The 14,985-nt window shown below is 37.4% G+C and overlaps 1 protein-coding gene across 5 annotated transcripts in view; it reads left to right on the plus strand.

Moving 5' to 3' along the window:
* The window catches only part of ARHGAP29 (Rho GTPase activating protein 29), a 52,578-nt gene that overhangs the window by 22,152 nt on the left and 15,441 nt on the right, over nt 1-14,985 (plus strand). For 4 of the 5 annotated variants that reach the window (XM_017729871.1, XM_017729872.1, XM_017729870.1 and 1 more), the window contains exons 3-7: nt 1,221-1,364; nt 9,660-9,756; nt 10,119-10,191; nt 14,015-14,075; nt 14,581-14,718. In XM_017729871.1, coding sequence (XP_017585360.1) covers nt 1,221-1,364; nt 9,660-9,756; nt 10,119-10,191; nt 14,015-14,075; nt 14,581-14,718 — 513 coding nt within the window. Of the gene's footprint in view, nt 1-1,220; nt 1,365-7,183; nt 7,658-9,659; nt 9,757-10,118; nt 10,192-14,014; nt 14,076-14,580; nt 14,719-14,985 lie in introns of those variants that run through there. The other variant, XM_017729873.1, reaches the window with a different exon arrangement.

Genomic DNA, 14,985 nt, shown 5'->3' on the forward strand with positions numbered 1-14,985 from the left:
AAGCCTGAAGCACAGAGGTCCTTAGGAGACTTGCTATTGTACCTGATACAAACATATATAATTTGTGTGTAGCCCCCCCCACCTGCACACTTGGCAGCAGTGATCTACTGTACTGATGTGTCATATTGTAGAATGTGGATTCCTCAGAAAAATTTAGGTGCCTCTAGCCTAAATTTAGTGTCTTGTCACCAGAAAAAATGGCTCCGAGTTGAAACTATTCTCTGAGCAACACTGGATCAATTTGCACTGTACTGTAATTGTCCGTATTGACCTGTTTGTTATCATGGCCACAGGCAACACAGAATTGCCTCTGCTCGGTGGGGAAGTGAGTCAGCTTGTATTAGATCCTCTTTTTCTTTTTCATAAGCTAGACTTTCCTGATTTTGAAAGCTTTTTACCACAACTTGCAACGCAGCACTCTAGCACATGAGAAACTTTAATTCCATGCACCAGCACCTCTTCTATAACAGAACAGAAGAGCTTGTGGTTTAACCTGTGCTATGGATGCAACAAGAAGTATTTTTTTAAAAAACTAAGATGGGGTTGGGATTTAGACACACACAGTAAGAGGCATATGCTGTAAAAAGCATCTCTATCTTGGAGTGTGTGTTTGAGAATTTTTCTGATTAGGCCTAATTTAGGTGTTCAAGTTACTTACCAGGACTGATGTGCCTAAAGACAGATCTTTGTAGATCTAGGCTTATATAGGAAAGATACTTTAGATTTTGCTAATACTGTAATTAAAAATGAGCCAACATTTGCCAGAAATTTTAATTTACAAATATACAGAAATGGTGTTGAATTTGTATCAGGTGAAGAAATATTTAATGAACAATCAAAATCTGCTTTTGTTGATACCTTTTTTCATATATGTAATTATCAAAATGGTGGTTGATGAAATGACATGAGTAGATGATGATGGTTTAATTCAGAAACCTTAGGGTATTGGTGTAGAATTCCCACCCCCCCCCCTTTTTTTTTAGAGTTTACTTGCTTGACTTTTTGTGAGAGGTAAGTTTGTGTAAATGATGTACAATATTGCAAGTTTACTATTGGCAACTGCTAGTATCACTCTATCTTGTAACAATTTCTTTATTCTAAGTAGGCTCTGCTTCAATATGGGCTAGAATTCCATGCAGCTGAATACCATCACAGTGGTTTGTAATGTGATTGGGTGTTATTTCACTGTTTTAATGTAGTTTCTCCTTTACTTTTTTCAGAAAATCATGATGGCCTGCATCAAGTAGTACATGAACGTCTGGGGGAGTTGCTACGTGTTTTAAAAGCAGTGATAAATAAACATCAGACTCTAAATTCAGTTGATATTCTTAGTGCTGCAGGAACAGTTATTGCAAAAGTAAAAGGTAAGGAATAACTACCTTTCCATATTAATGGAAAATTGTAATTAGTAATTGTAATTAGACTTGATTGACTCTGGCTTGGAGTTATGGATAGAATTTTACATATACAGAAGAAACTGGGGGGTTTTTTTTAAGATTAATACTTTAATAGTTGTTTAAAAAAACACTTCCCAAAGTGAAGAGTAATATTAAGCAGCTTGTTCTCTCATTGATGTGATAAAATTCTACTTATAGGAAGTTAAGTGCAAACCCACATTGGATTCTAAAAGTGCAAGCCTTTGATTTTAAGCTTTTCTTTACCTGAGTATCACAGAATAATATCACAGAGTAATAAATCTGGCATTTATCCACTTTGGGATTTGCCAAGAATCTTTGCCTAATTCTGTGAATCTGTAGGAATGGTATTGTATCAGGTGAAGAAATCTCTGAGCAATCCAAATCTGAATGGTCAAACAGTTATAAATTCCACAAGTGGATCATAGCCATTTGTCAGTAAAGGTGTTAATAGCAACAAGAAGTGGTGTTGCAGACATATGTTAATACTTTCTACTGTTGATCTTTGCTACTGCAGTTTTCGGCATGTCAGAAAAATGCAAATAGTGAAGCAGTCAATTGCTCCAGCCTCTTAAACCTGTTCCTTCTCTGTGTAACCTTTGACTGCAGCTCTTCCTACTCTGGAGTCTGGTATATTACTGTGGAACCAGCTTTGAGTAGGGTTAAATCTCTACCTCTTGCCTGTGTTAAATCATATAGGATATCTTCCTTCAGAGACATATAGCTTAGTTTTTCTTCCTCTTCTAGGCTTTCCTTCTGGTTTCCTATTTATCTTAGTATGTCTGAAATATATTGTTGATTCAGTAAAGTGGGAATATCAGTTAAAATGCTAGTGTGTTTAGCTTCTGGATTCCTATATATTGGATTCTTACAAGCTTCTTATGGATTCTTCCTGTTGATACATAGTTTTGCCAGTTTGTTTGATCTTGGCAGGTACTAGGAGACTACTTTGCATTTACTTTGTGTTACACGTGGTGTTTCCTATAGTTCTGTACCTGGTATTTCACATGCTCGTGGGACAGGACTATAACTTCTGAACTTGCTTTAGAGGTTTGTACATAACAGCAGAAACGCAGAGAGTATCCCTCTGATGCCTTAGGATTTAGCTTTTATATTTTTCAGATCCTGTACTGCTTTTGTGTGTAACTCTGAAACTCCATATAGCCTGTTAACTGCTGTTCTCCCATTCTGGTAAGACATAACAAATCCTCTCTAGGCCTGGACTCAAGGACACCTTGTTGCCTCAGGCCCCAAAATATGTAAATTAAACTTCTAGAAAGGGGGAACAAACTTGGGGTAATGACATCATTACCTGAAATTGTAATTGGAGAATTAACCCCAATATGCAAATGGACCAAACTCATAAAAGTGTGAAAAACCTGTGACCCGACATCCATTTTGGGTGTAGCCCTAGGGCTCTGCCCATAAGTGTACCTTATTGAAGGCCCTTCAATAAATACCCACTTTTATTCTCTTAATCTTGTCTAGCCTCTGTTTTCAGGTAGCCACTCCAAGGCATCACCTCGTGGTGCTGTTTGCTTGTTGATTGATTGTGGGGAGAGTTAAGTACACACATACAGTGGTAGTCAATGCTTAGGGAACATGTTAATTGTTTGGTGAATGTAATTCTACTTCTACCTTAGACAAGCTGTTTCCATGCTTAAGTGCTGTGGTGAGATGACTGTGTCCTCTATTTTGCCGTAATTTCAGTGGACACAGGACAGCGTTCAGCTGTTCTTTAATTCAAGAAATGTTGAGGAAAAGTGACCTAAGGTATGCAAGTAAATCATACCACATCAGCCTTTGCTAAATCACATTTTCAAAAACCACTGCAATATCATCTATCCTTCCTGGACTACATAGTTTATTAATATTCTTGATGTGCAATGCCCCATATTAATCACAGTCTGTACTGTCCAAGTTCACAAGGTAAACTAGTAGAATAATTTTCCTTGTCTTGGGTGTAAGGCTGTTGATTGAGTCCATAATTATGTTGGCTTTTTGTGAATTTTTTGTGTATACTTTAAAAGTCCATGGAAGTCCAAGGCCACTTTCTATAGTTCTAGTGCTGAGCCAGTTTTCCAGACCTAGATTTATCTATTCTCTCTCCTACCCTTTTACTTCAGAAGTGGAGAATTAAGCACTTCGCTAAATTACATAATCCATTCCTCCAGAGTACTTGCAGCTTTCTGAATTTGATGCCATACTTTTTTTCTCTTCTTGGTGTGTAGTGTTCTATCATACAGTTTCAACAGCACTGAACCCTGAGCAGATGCATTTGCGTTTTGTACGTTTCCTTATATGCTTCTGTTTCTACCTGTTTTTACAAGTAGCTGTTATTTGAATTTTTTTTTTTAGGATTCATTCCTTTACCTTGATAGTGAGCAGAAGAAATAGTTTTAGTACTAAGGTTTTTTTTTTTGGCAATGCAGATATTCACAAATACTTTTTACCTTTTCTCCTCTGAACAGATCTAGTTGTTTGCACTTGAAATATACTAGTAAGACTTGTATGGTAGACTTCACTCTCCGTTAATATATTGTGTTTAAGAGGAGCTACAGTCGTGGAGGGATTGCATTATTTTGCAGGGGGGCTGGAATTGGAAGAGCTTTAAGATCCCTTCCAACCCAAACCATTCTGTGATCCTTTGGCTGAAGTAAATACAAACTCGCTCTGTGGCAAACAGTCTTTCCTGTGATCCAGGCTGTGTGACCTGGCCACACAATTGCAAGGAAGGTGAACTCCAGATCACATTAAAGATGGTCTCAGTCAGTACTGCCTCAATGTTTGTAGCCATTGATACAAACAAGTACTTTGATATGAAGATTTTTGTAATGCCTGTCAGTGCTTGCTCAGACACATACTGTATTTGTCACACCTCTGGAGATGGAAATGGGGAGATTCAAGACTTCAAGACTCTTTCTGACTGGTGCTTCAGTCCTACTTCTCTGGGAACAGTGAAGCCTTTGCTGTATGAAAACAGACTACCTCCCCCAACGTAATCTGTGGTAAATGTGAAGGCGGTTTGCCTTAGCACCTGTTTGGTTTTTACAGCTGTTTTTTTTCTGAGGATCATACTGCTCCAAGTTTATATTCAAACTGAACTGTATGACTGCTGGTACTGAGAAAGCGGAAATAAAAATACAGCATGTTGTGATGGTCGTAAGTATATCAGACCTCAGGTTTGCTTACAGTGACCTCTCTGTAACACATGCATTCACAGGTTTTCAGCTGTGGTTATTTCACTAGAGGTAATGCAACTTTTGAATAAACAGGAAGCTACAAGAATGTGAGGAGCTGGTAGAACATATCCAGTATCCTTTTTCCTCTGTCTTCCCTGTCTTTGTTAATGTGACATTATGAACAGTTCATGTGACTCATCTGTTTCTTGTCATTGGAGGACAGAACTATAAAAAGATATGGAAGCACTCTGTAGTTGGATTTATGACTAGGAAGAAAATTAACCTGAAATAGAAAAATTCTGATGCTTATTTAGGAGAGGATGAAATAGAAACAAGCTGGGATTTACACATGATTCCACCTCCTGGATTTTGAGTCTTTGCATAATGTCAGGGTTTCAAATCTACTTTGTCTTTGGAACTTCATACAGGAACAAGTTGCTACTATAGCAAAAAAAAATGCCTTTTGCTCTTCATTAAATCAGTTACAATAACTTTGAAGCCTTAGTGACCTCTGTCTTGTGAAGTGTTCTCATAACTATGAGAAGTTGCACCGGGCTTTAAACATGTCCAGTGCAGATAGACTGCCTCCCTTTAGATTACTGCAAGTGTGAATATTTAACAAAATATTAGAGTACTCCTGACCCTCTTTCAAGCCTCTCAGCCATTTCTCAGGACCTTCAATGCGCATGATACAAATGTGCTTGTGGTTCTGCTTTGTATGTCCAATGCTTTTCCTTTTAGACAGATTGAAGGAAAAACTAGCTGTAACATGTTATCTGAATCTTGCTACAGAGAATCATGCTTGGCAGTACAGACTTGTTAGGCTTGCCCTATTTTGGACTGAGGTTGAAGGAGAATGGCAGTGAGAAGAGTGGGACATGACACATTGGATTTCTCTGGTTATATCATGAACATGACATGGTTCACTGGGCCTCTTTGGACTCTACTACTTATACATGCCTACTTGAGTGCTTAATGAAGAATGTCTTTTAAATGATACCTCACTTGACCTAGAAGAATTGAGACTTACTTGGAACATCTTGCTTGGAACCTGTTCAGATTCCTGTTTCTGTAAGTCACTTCCCATTCTGGCACGGTATCATATTCATAGTTATTTTTCCACTCAGTGCCTTTAAATAGTTGATGGCTCCTGAGTACATGATTCTCCTGATCCCATCCATGCTGAATTCAAGTTTCTACTCTTCTTCTGCTCTTAATTACACCCTTTGACTTAATCATTAGAATGAACACTGATTCCTGGTAAAGCTGAAAGTTACCTTTGTTTTCAGAAATTTCCTATTTAGGCATAGTTTTTTTCGTAGTAGTTCTGCATCAAAAAGAAATACCTCAAGCAAGATGAAGTTATTTGAGTTTTGTTGGTGTATATATGATGTACATTCAGGGCAAAACTTATTATGGAAGGAGTAGGAAACAGTTCCTTGAAATTGTCTTGTTGGCATCCAGCTCAAGTTGAGGAGGCTGCCAGACCTGGTAGTAAGTACAGGCTGGTGAAATTATATGGCACTAAGAACTAAAAGTAGAACAGTGGGGCCTGGACAGCTTGTTGATCCTCTCTAGGATACAAGAATATTCTTCTGCCTCTTTCCAATCTCCATACTATTGCTCTTTACTGATGTTCCTCTCCCCACTTACTTTACATATTATTGAAGAAGAGAGGTAATAACAAGAAGTATTATAAGTCTTTGTTTTGGGAGAGGGAGTGGTCCTTTTGTCTTTGTTGGGTTTTTTGTTTGCTCGGGTGGTGGTTTTGTTTTTGAAATAGTTCTGAAACGTTTTTGAAAGCACTGTTGTGATGTTAAAGATAAAATTGGTTGCAAAGATACTCAGTTCCAAGAAGTCAGCCAGTTGCTTACTTCTAGTAAGCCAGCTAGTAAAGTATGGATTGAAGATGTATTCCTGTCTAAAAAAATTGTGATGTCACCATATGTATCTATCAGGTATGAGAAAATTAATCTGCAAAGAGCAAATTCTGTGAGCTTGGTTTAGTTTTGACTTGTCCAGGCTCTGCAGACAGCTGGCAAGGCAGCTTTGATGTTGTCAGTCCTGCATGTGTGTATGGGCAGCAGGGTTGAGGCAGCAAGTGAACTTGTGCAGACTCTAGCATGGCTGTGTCCCGTGGGCTATGTGCTTGTGAGTTCACTGGGAACTATCCAAGCATCACCTTTTAAAGGCACTGGTTGCCCTTCAGTCTTGACAGCTGTCAGCCTTTTCTTCATAGTTTTAGAAGCATTGCTCAAATGTCCTCAGTCACTGCTTTAGCTTCTGGGATTCTCACTTCCAAAACTTCCATGGCTGTTTTGGGTTCCCCAGCCTAGTCTGTGCTTGATTCAAAAAAGTTTTGATGGCATGACCCAAGAGTTGAAACTGCATCATACTGCAGCATTTTGATGAGATTGCCAAACCCACCTCAGCTTGAAGACAGCTTTGGAAATAGAGATCCAGTGTAAGCTAGGCTTGCGTTTCTGGTGCTGGATTTTAATGTATCACTGTCATATGATTGAGGTTCATTATATGTCACCTGAAATCTTGCTTAAAAGAGTTGTCTAGTTGTATACTTGCTTTGAAATCTGTAGAACTGTAGATAGATAGCTGTCATTTCCAGACATGGAAAGATTACTATAGTTCATTGTTGTCAGTAGCTATTGTGTGCAGTCAGGATGTCCTGGGGAAAGAGAGTGCGTGGTTTAAAGTTGACGTTAAGTACATCAGCATTCCAGTGGTAAGCTAGAAAAAAGCTGGTGGTATTCTACTGAATTACTAGGAGATTAGACTAACCTGTTTTGGGAAAAGTGAAAAGAAGTAAATCTGAAAAACGTTGAGATTTGTTACTCCTTTTGTGATGGATCCTGAAGAGAAAGGATTTCTCTGGCATATGAAGTGTAAAGCTTAACAAAACTCTTCCTGGAACAGGAAGACAGAGTGAAACAGACGGCGTTTCTTTAGGGAAAGGCTCTCTGTATTAATGTCTTGTTGACTAAGTGAAAGAGGTGCTCTCTCTCCAAAGACACTGCGGCTAATGGATATATGAATGTTTCAGTGGTAAGTGCTTTGAATGCACAGTTTTTGCTAATTCCTTCTAATTTTGAAGCAATTCGCATTTCATGCAGGCTCTTAAATGATTTTTCCAGTCGTTAGTGGCTAATAATCAGTAGGTCTCATTGTGACTGTTGTGCTTAATGATTTGGAACGCAAAGTTTGGACTTATATGCAGCATTATTTCTGGAAAGTTGAGGTTTTCAACTAACCTGAATTTAAAAAAAAGAAATCCACTGCAATTTACAAAGTTATTAAAAGAAAAATCATCTGGGAAGCTTTACTGAGTCTCTTTTCAAACAAAGGTGCCAGAGGCATTTTTTTGTGTAATTACAAAGTGTAGCAGAACGAAGAGGTAGGAGAAGCTGTAATTTAGCCGTGAACTGTGTCAACAGAGACTGGTAGTGTTTTTGTAATATGCAGGAATTGTTTTCTGCTGTAGGCTTACAACAACATTATTTCGTATCTGCAAGTAATTGTAAAAATTGCCCCTGAGAGGAATATGTGTTTTCTGTAATGGCTTTGTATAGAAATAATTGTTATAAAAATGTTGATCAAGTCTGTTGACACACTGTGTAAAAAGGAATTGATTTAACTGTGTTACTTTACTGGTTAAAAACTTTTCCTTTCACAAAGGAAGTCTAATGGGGGAGCAGATTACTGTACTTTCTTTGTTTGTTACCCATTAGTATTTAGGCATCTGGCAGGAAGCTAAATACTTTTTAAGATTAAAGCCTGTTAATTTGCTGAGAAAATTTGTATAGAGTGGGCAACATTATAACATTATTTTATTTTTGCTACTTCTACAAGTCATTGTGTTCTATTTGGACTTGAAATGTAAGGAAGACAAATTAACCTTGTTAGATTTTGCAAAAAGTGATGTGGGGTGAATACCTGTATGCATGTCATTGCAGTATCTCTGAAATAGGTGTGAGCATGTGTGACTCAGACATCTAGAGAATTGAGTATTGCATTGCTTAAAAAAAATAAACTTAAAAAAAGTAAATCGGAAAAAAAAATACTAATGTGAAATGGTCATTTCTCACAATGTAACACTGGGAGAAACTTCCATCCAGAGGGTACAGCTTCAGCTCAAAGGAGTGTATTGCAGCTTTTCTACAAAAAAATCTCCCAGTCCCCATTGATTAAGGAGTTAAGTTGGAAACAGACAAAAATGGTTGTGCTTTTTGTCGTCTCCTTTCCCTCTCCCTCTTCTCGTTTAGTAGCTGTTAATAGAAGCTCTGGATGAATCATTCTTCTTGTCTCATTATTCCAGCTTGTCATGGAAGCATGCTGAAGGCTGTGTTAAGTGGCTGAGTACTTGATCACCACTTTAAACTATCTAGTTTGTCCAGTAACACTCTTCTTCCTAGTTTGGACCACCAATAGTTATGCTGAGTTTCTTCCCCACTTCTAACAGGGAAAGCCGAGTGGCTTTTCCCGGAATATGGAGCTAGTAATTGAAGGGTTTTTCAGGGGACTCCACCTTTTGATAGCTTTCTGCTTGCCTGTTCTCAAGCCAGAAATGCTGTGTTCTGGATTGCATATGGTTGGGGGGGCATCCCCACAAGCTACTGCTCCTGTTTGGAACTCTGAAATTTCTACTCAGAAAAGAAACAGCTTTTCAAATATGACTGTATTTGTGAGCTCCTTTGTGGTGCTGCTGCTGCTGTGTGATTTAACTCTAGTTGGTAAATGACTGTTTTTGTCTTCCATGCATTACCAACGTTTCCACACAAAGCTGTTCCTTAAGTGGGAAGATACAGGAAGTGAAAGAGTAATCTGACTTCATTGTGGGAAGCATCTGGATTGTGTTAAATTTTTTCCTTTAGTGTTTACTTTCTCACTAATCTTCTTTAAAAGTGTGTTTTTTCAATTATTCAGAAAAGCATAATGTTGCATATTCTGTAGGAGACTTTGTGTGTAAAATTTGTCTCTAGGCCTAGTAAACTTGCTTGATTGATCCACCTCTCAGCCTTTTTTTCTTTTCTTTTTTTTTTTTGGTAAGCGGTGAACTTCAAAGAAGTTAATGAGGAAAACAAGAGAGAACTCTTCAGTGAAATATTTTCCTCCATTGAAACATTGGCATTCACCTTTGGAAACGTGTAAGTTGGAATCCAGAAAGAGTTTTTAAAAGAACTCAATGGAGCTGAATCAAATTAAGGCTCAACAATAACAAAAGCTTTAGTTTTCTTTTGGACAACTATTTTCTGATAAAGTAATTTAAATTAACTACATCTAGAACAATTTTACTGCTTTGTGGTTTTATCAGTTTGGGGTTTCTTTCTTAATAAGGAAATCTAGGATGGTATAGAAATTGCAGGGAATATAAGACCATTACTAAAAATGGTTTGCAGAACTTTTACAGGACTTAGTGTAACACTATCTGAATTTTTGAATTCAGTGACACAAAATTGCTTGGTGAGGTAAAGTGATGAAGTAACACAATTCTTTGTTTTTCTGGCAGTGTTTCAGACTTCCTTATGGGAGATGTAGACAATGGCTCGTCATTGGGACTTCCTGTATCTCGGAGAAGTAGGGTAGGCTAAGCACGTTCTCTTGGAGTGTAAAATGATATCTGTTAAAGGAGACTTCAGTTCCACTGAAACTCTCTGTATCATGGGGCTGGGACACTTGGAGTCGTCTGAATTTAAAAAGAAGATTCAACCCAGGAAAAATGTGTATTCAAGGTTTCAAATACTTGAATGTATTCTCAATTCTAAATGATAGCAATGACTCGACAGGACTGCCTGCTGTCATTGTTTTTAAGATTTTTTAGTTTGTTAAGTGAAAATAAATACTGAAAAGTAAGATACTTGAATGACTGCTCACTGAAGTAGTTAGACTATTACCTGTTAAACCTGGAAACCAAAGGTTTAGTGACCTCATTTTGGCTTTTAGAGACTAGTGTTCATGACAAAATGAGCTTTCCTTCTTTCAGAGCCCACTTTGTGGTGTAACTGTTTCAGCAACAATTCACTAAAAGAACTGTCAACTTATAGGTAGTCAAAGAAAAAACACTTATGTTTTAAACTTCCCTTTAAACACTCTGAAGGTATGATTGAAAGATGCTCAGAACCAAATTCTGTTTTGAATTTTTGTGTATCTAGCAACAGACTTTCAGGTAAATCAAATAAGAGTAACATGCAAGGAAGATACAATTGATAATTAGTATGTATTACAAGCTAAGTTGTAGCAAGGTTAAAAATGTTAGATGGCGAATTTTTAAAGTTTTTTTAAGGCTTTGTTGAAACATATTTAAGACTTAGCATTTCTTCACACAGGCTTGTGTGCAGCAAGCCATGCAGCTACAGCTGAGTAGTCTTTTCAAATTTTCACTATGTTTGGTAACTCATCTTTCTCCCATGTGTGTTATCACACAAATTCTGCTTCTGTAGCTGTTACAAAACTTACCTTCATGAACAATATGGAAGAAAAGTAGGCTGCCCAGAAAACTGGTTCTGGCAAACTTAGAATTAGGTTGCTGATAAAAAGTATAAAATAAAATAGCATAGAACCCAGCATCTCATGTAAATTAAATGAGATTATTTGAAGAAGTACAGGTTCATCAAATTGGTTCACCAACAGAAGGAAGGTGCTGAATTTGCCAACATTTTAATCCTGAAATGGTTTTGCATTGTAAAAATACATGCTTGTGGAATGAGATGGTCTTATATATTGTATTGTGACGTGAATGATTGTCTAAAAGATCACTCTTCTGAACATGGGGGTGGGGGGAAGGCCAAGGGCAAATTTGAATATAGCGAAATGAAGAAGGAATTCCATTCTTGATGCTTCAGAGATCACCAGCTTATATTTAAAAGCTCGCTTTTGTAGTGTCTCCTGTTTTTCCTAATGTGAAGATGAACAATTATAAATTCTAGAGCAGGTAGGATAACATAGTTCAGTTTCTTAGAAATCTGTATTAAGTACATTTTCACTTAGGCAAATAAATATACATTTAACAGGTGAATCATTTCACTTGGATTTACAATTCAGAGTGCCATTTGGAGGCCAACTAGATGATGAGTGTTAAGAGGCGTTAAATGCAAAATATTTAATAGCTATATTAACTTTTTCTGTAGTTGTGTGTGTTCAGTGGTTGATCATAGCAGCTAGCTGTATTTTAAACAGAGCGTAACATTTTGGTAGAATTTAACATGTAAATACTTTGAGGGTTGATTAAGGAGAAATATTTTAATTGTCTCTTTAGTTAGGGACCTCCCTAATTAAGCTGATGAGGATGGCTCCAAGGTAGGGGGTGGGCAGTGCTGATCTTGCTTCTCTTGACTGCAGGCATTCCACTTAGAAGCTTAAGTTAAATATGTATACCCCCTCTTAGCAAATGTAATTGTTCTCGTTTTAGCTTTTGTAGTTCAACCAGACGTACAAGGTGGAAGCAAAGATGTTTTTAAATTAAAAACAAAAGAGCTGTAAAATATACTGGAAGAGACCAGACAGACATGTCTGACCTTTCATTACTCAACAAGCTATTTGAATGCTATTTGATGCTGTGCAGATCTGAGAGCATAATAAAGAAGGATAAAATTTTCAAAGTGTGTGAAGAGATTTGCCTGTGTCAGGGTGAGTCTTGGGTAATGAGGGCAAAAAAGACACAGGAGACTGGTCGAAGTTGGAAGTGAAATCTACCTAGAAGTCAGGCTTTTAATTTTTGCTAGAACTACTGGGATGAGTCATTGGTTGCTTGAGGGGGCAAGCTGTATGGATCAAGTTCTGATAATAAGTTCTAGGACATAGATAAAAGTATTTATATATGTTTCCTTCTAAAATGTGGTATAACATATTTGCAATGAGTGAATGTGAATGAGTGACCTTTGATTAGCTGCCTTAACTAGTGTGCCTGATTTACTGGAAAGGAGTGAGCAGTTTTCAGGACTGCAGTGATTTAGGTCTTACAGAATGGGAAATAATTTTTAGGACCAGAACCTAAAAGTGCATCAAGTTAATATAAAGTATGGTGGTTTTCTTCTTATTATTTTTTCTTCCCTAACAACTTTAAAATCTACTTGAAGACAGTACTATTTTATGTAAAATCTGAACTAAATCTAGGAATCTTCAGGCTTTCTCTGCAACCGAATATTGATCCATTGCTAAATGAAGATTTTAGAGGTTTTTTAACAGTTTAGTTGGGGACAGCTTCGGATAGATTTCCCACCTGTTCTGGAAAAGGCCTTCCATTTTGTTGAAACTTTCTTGTATTAGACAGCCACTGTAATAGTATTCCACTTTCTTAGGAACGAAGCAGGTCTTTAGACTGTAGTTAGATTCTGTTTGATGTCATTGATGATTAATACCTTGCATGTTTTGGTCTATGGAAAAGCTGCTTTTGCTGAGAAGTAAACAATGATTGTTGAGGGATTTTTGTGTGATTTATGATCAGTTTTCATTTACATTAAAAAACCCCGACAAACCAAAACTACTTTTATCATTGATAACTGTGCTTCATTTTAGCAAATGTCTGAAAATAAGCCAGTGCCAGAGTCAAAATGGAAACAAGCTGTTCTTGCAAAGCTTAAGGGCACTTTGCAGCTATTTCTTAGCTTTGTTTTCTGTCTGCTTTGTGCTTCAAAGTTTTCAGAAGTAGTTTATCCATTTAAAATTGTGTAGAGTTTGATGTCTGTTTTGGTTTGGCTTTTAAGGGGGTAGTGGTTACAAAGTAAACTTTTTGTTCATTTAAATTTGTTGAGCAGTCAGGTCTACAGCACAGTCCTACAAATAATTCAACTTGCACACTTAAAGGGCTAGCAAAATGCAGTGTGAGGACAAAGGTAGGGATGACATGATGTGCTAAATTCCTTTCATTATTGGATTACATTCTGTCAGGTTGTACTGATTGTCAGGGCCTCATTAGCAAGTGTTACTAGTCAGCTGTTGTGCCTACAGTGCACCACCTGCAAGTAATTTATGAAAAATCCTAACTTTATTCCCTTGAGGAAGAAGTACAGGCTCATAATGGCATGTAGAAAGATGTCTGTTATATGTATCTGGCATTAGGTCTGTGTGAAATGGTTTCTAAAAGATAGGGAGGGATTTTAGAAAAGCTGGTGCGCTCACTTAATTGTTTAACAATTCTGGTTGATATTTAACTCTTTCATCACAGACTTCCAAACTTGTTGATGTAAAGGTGTATAATGATTCCTTGCTATTTATCATGTCTCATTTGACAGCAATGGGAGTTTAAAAGCTATTGTACTTTAGATGAGAGGGAGTTATGGTGCAGTTTGCTTTTTCTCCTCTATCTGCAAATAAAAAGGAGGCAGATAATGCTGTTTATGTTGTTAGCTTTCAGTTCCAGCGAGAGATTTTCTTTGCGAACTTAATGTTTTTTTTCCTGTACAACAGTCTTTTGAGAATCTTTCTGTGGCGTCTGGGGGTTCACTGCATGAAAGGGATGATATTCAAGGTAGGTCATTCATTTAACATTGATAAACACCATTTTGTATTGTGTGGGTTTTCTTCTAAAAATGTTCTAAGTAAGTTGCTTGGTCACTTTTTTACACCTGTGCTGCCATTACAACTTCACTGTAAAAAAAAAAAAAAAAAAAAAAAAAAAGCTATTCTAAAGGCTTCATTCTTTTGTAAATAATCAGCCCAGGTTGCTTTGGGGGCGGGGCGGGGGGAAGAACTAAGGCCTGAAGCACCTTCTGTGTGTTGTCATACGGTTGGTGTTTTGTTGGGTCACTTTCTTGAAGAAAGTTATGCTGACCATATGACTACTCCAGATGAAATACTATGACCCTTTAATTTGTTCTAAAACCTCTGTCAGTCCTGTTTAGAGTCAACTAGCATTAAAGACCAACTCAAGATCAGAGCTGCTTAAGCACTCACAGTTGGCTAATACTGGCTTTGCTCTCAGTGTGTGGTCATGTCTCAAAATCACTTCTTTGTGTTGGATGCTTTATTTGCAGGACATCTTCGAGCAGAGGAGGTTGATAGCATGCTCCTAAGAAATGACAGCGGAATTGAGTCGGCTCTGTCTTATGCTAAAGCATGGTCAAAATATACCAAGGATGTAGTCTCATGGGTAGAAAAAAAGCTTAGCTTGGGTGAGTGGCTGTTTCTGGCATTTAATCAGCTTTGTCATGATGAAATTAAATCTGTTGTCAGGCCTCTGTGCTGCAGACTGTCAATAATGTGATTTCTAAATTAGTAGCTGTTCCACTGAAGTGGACAGAGCTATCATGCATTTCCTATAATTAAAGGCCTGTAACAAAGTGAAGGTGGTCCCCTCTGTAGTCTGTTAAAGGAAGGCTGTAAAAAGCATTTAGCATGTGTTATAACTGTTGTTGTTATAATGTAAACAGTAACCGTGA

Source organism: Corvus brachyrhynchos, unplaced genomic scaffold (assembly GCF_000691975.1).
Source record: "Corvus brachyrhynchos isolate BGI_N302 unplaced genomic scaffold, ASM69197v1 scaffold101, whole genome shotgun sequence".
Taxonomy (NCBI): domain Eukaryota; kingdom Metazoa; phylum Chordata; class Aves; order Passeriformes; family Corvidae; genus Corvus; species Corvus brachyrhynchos.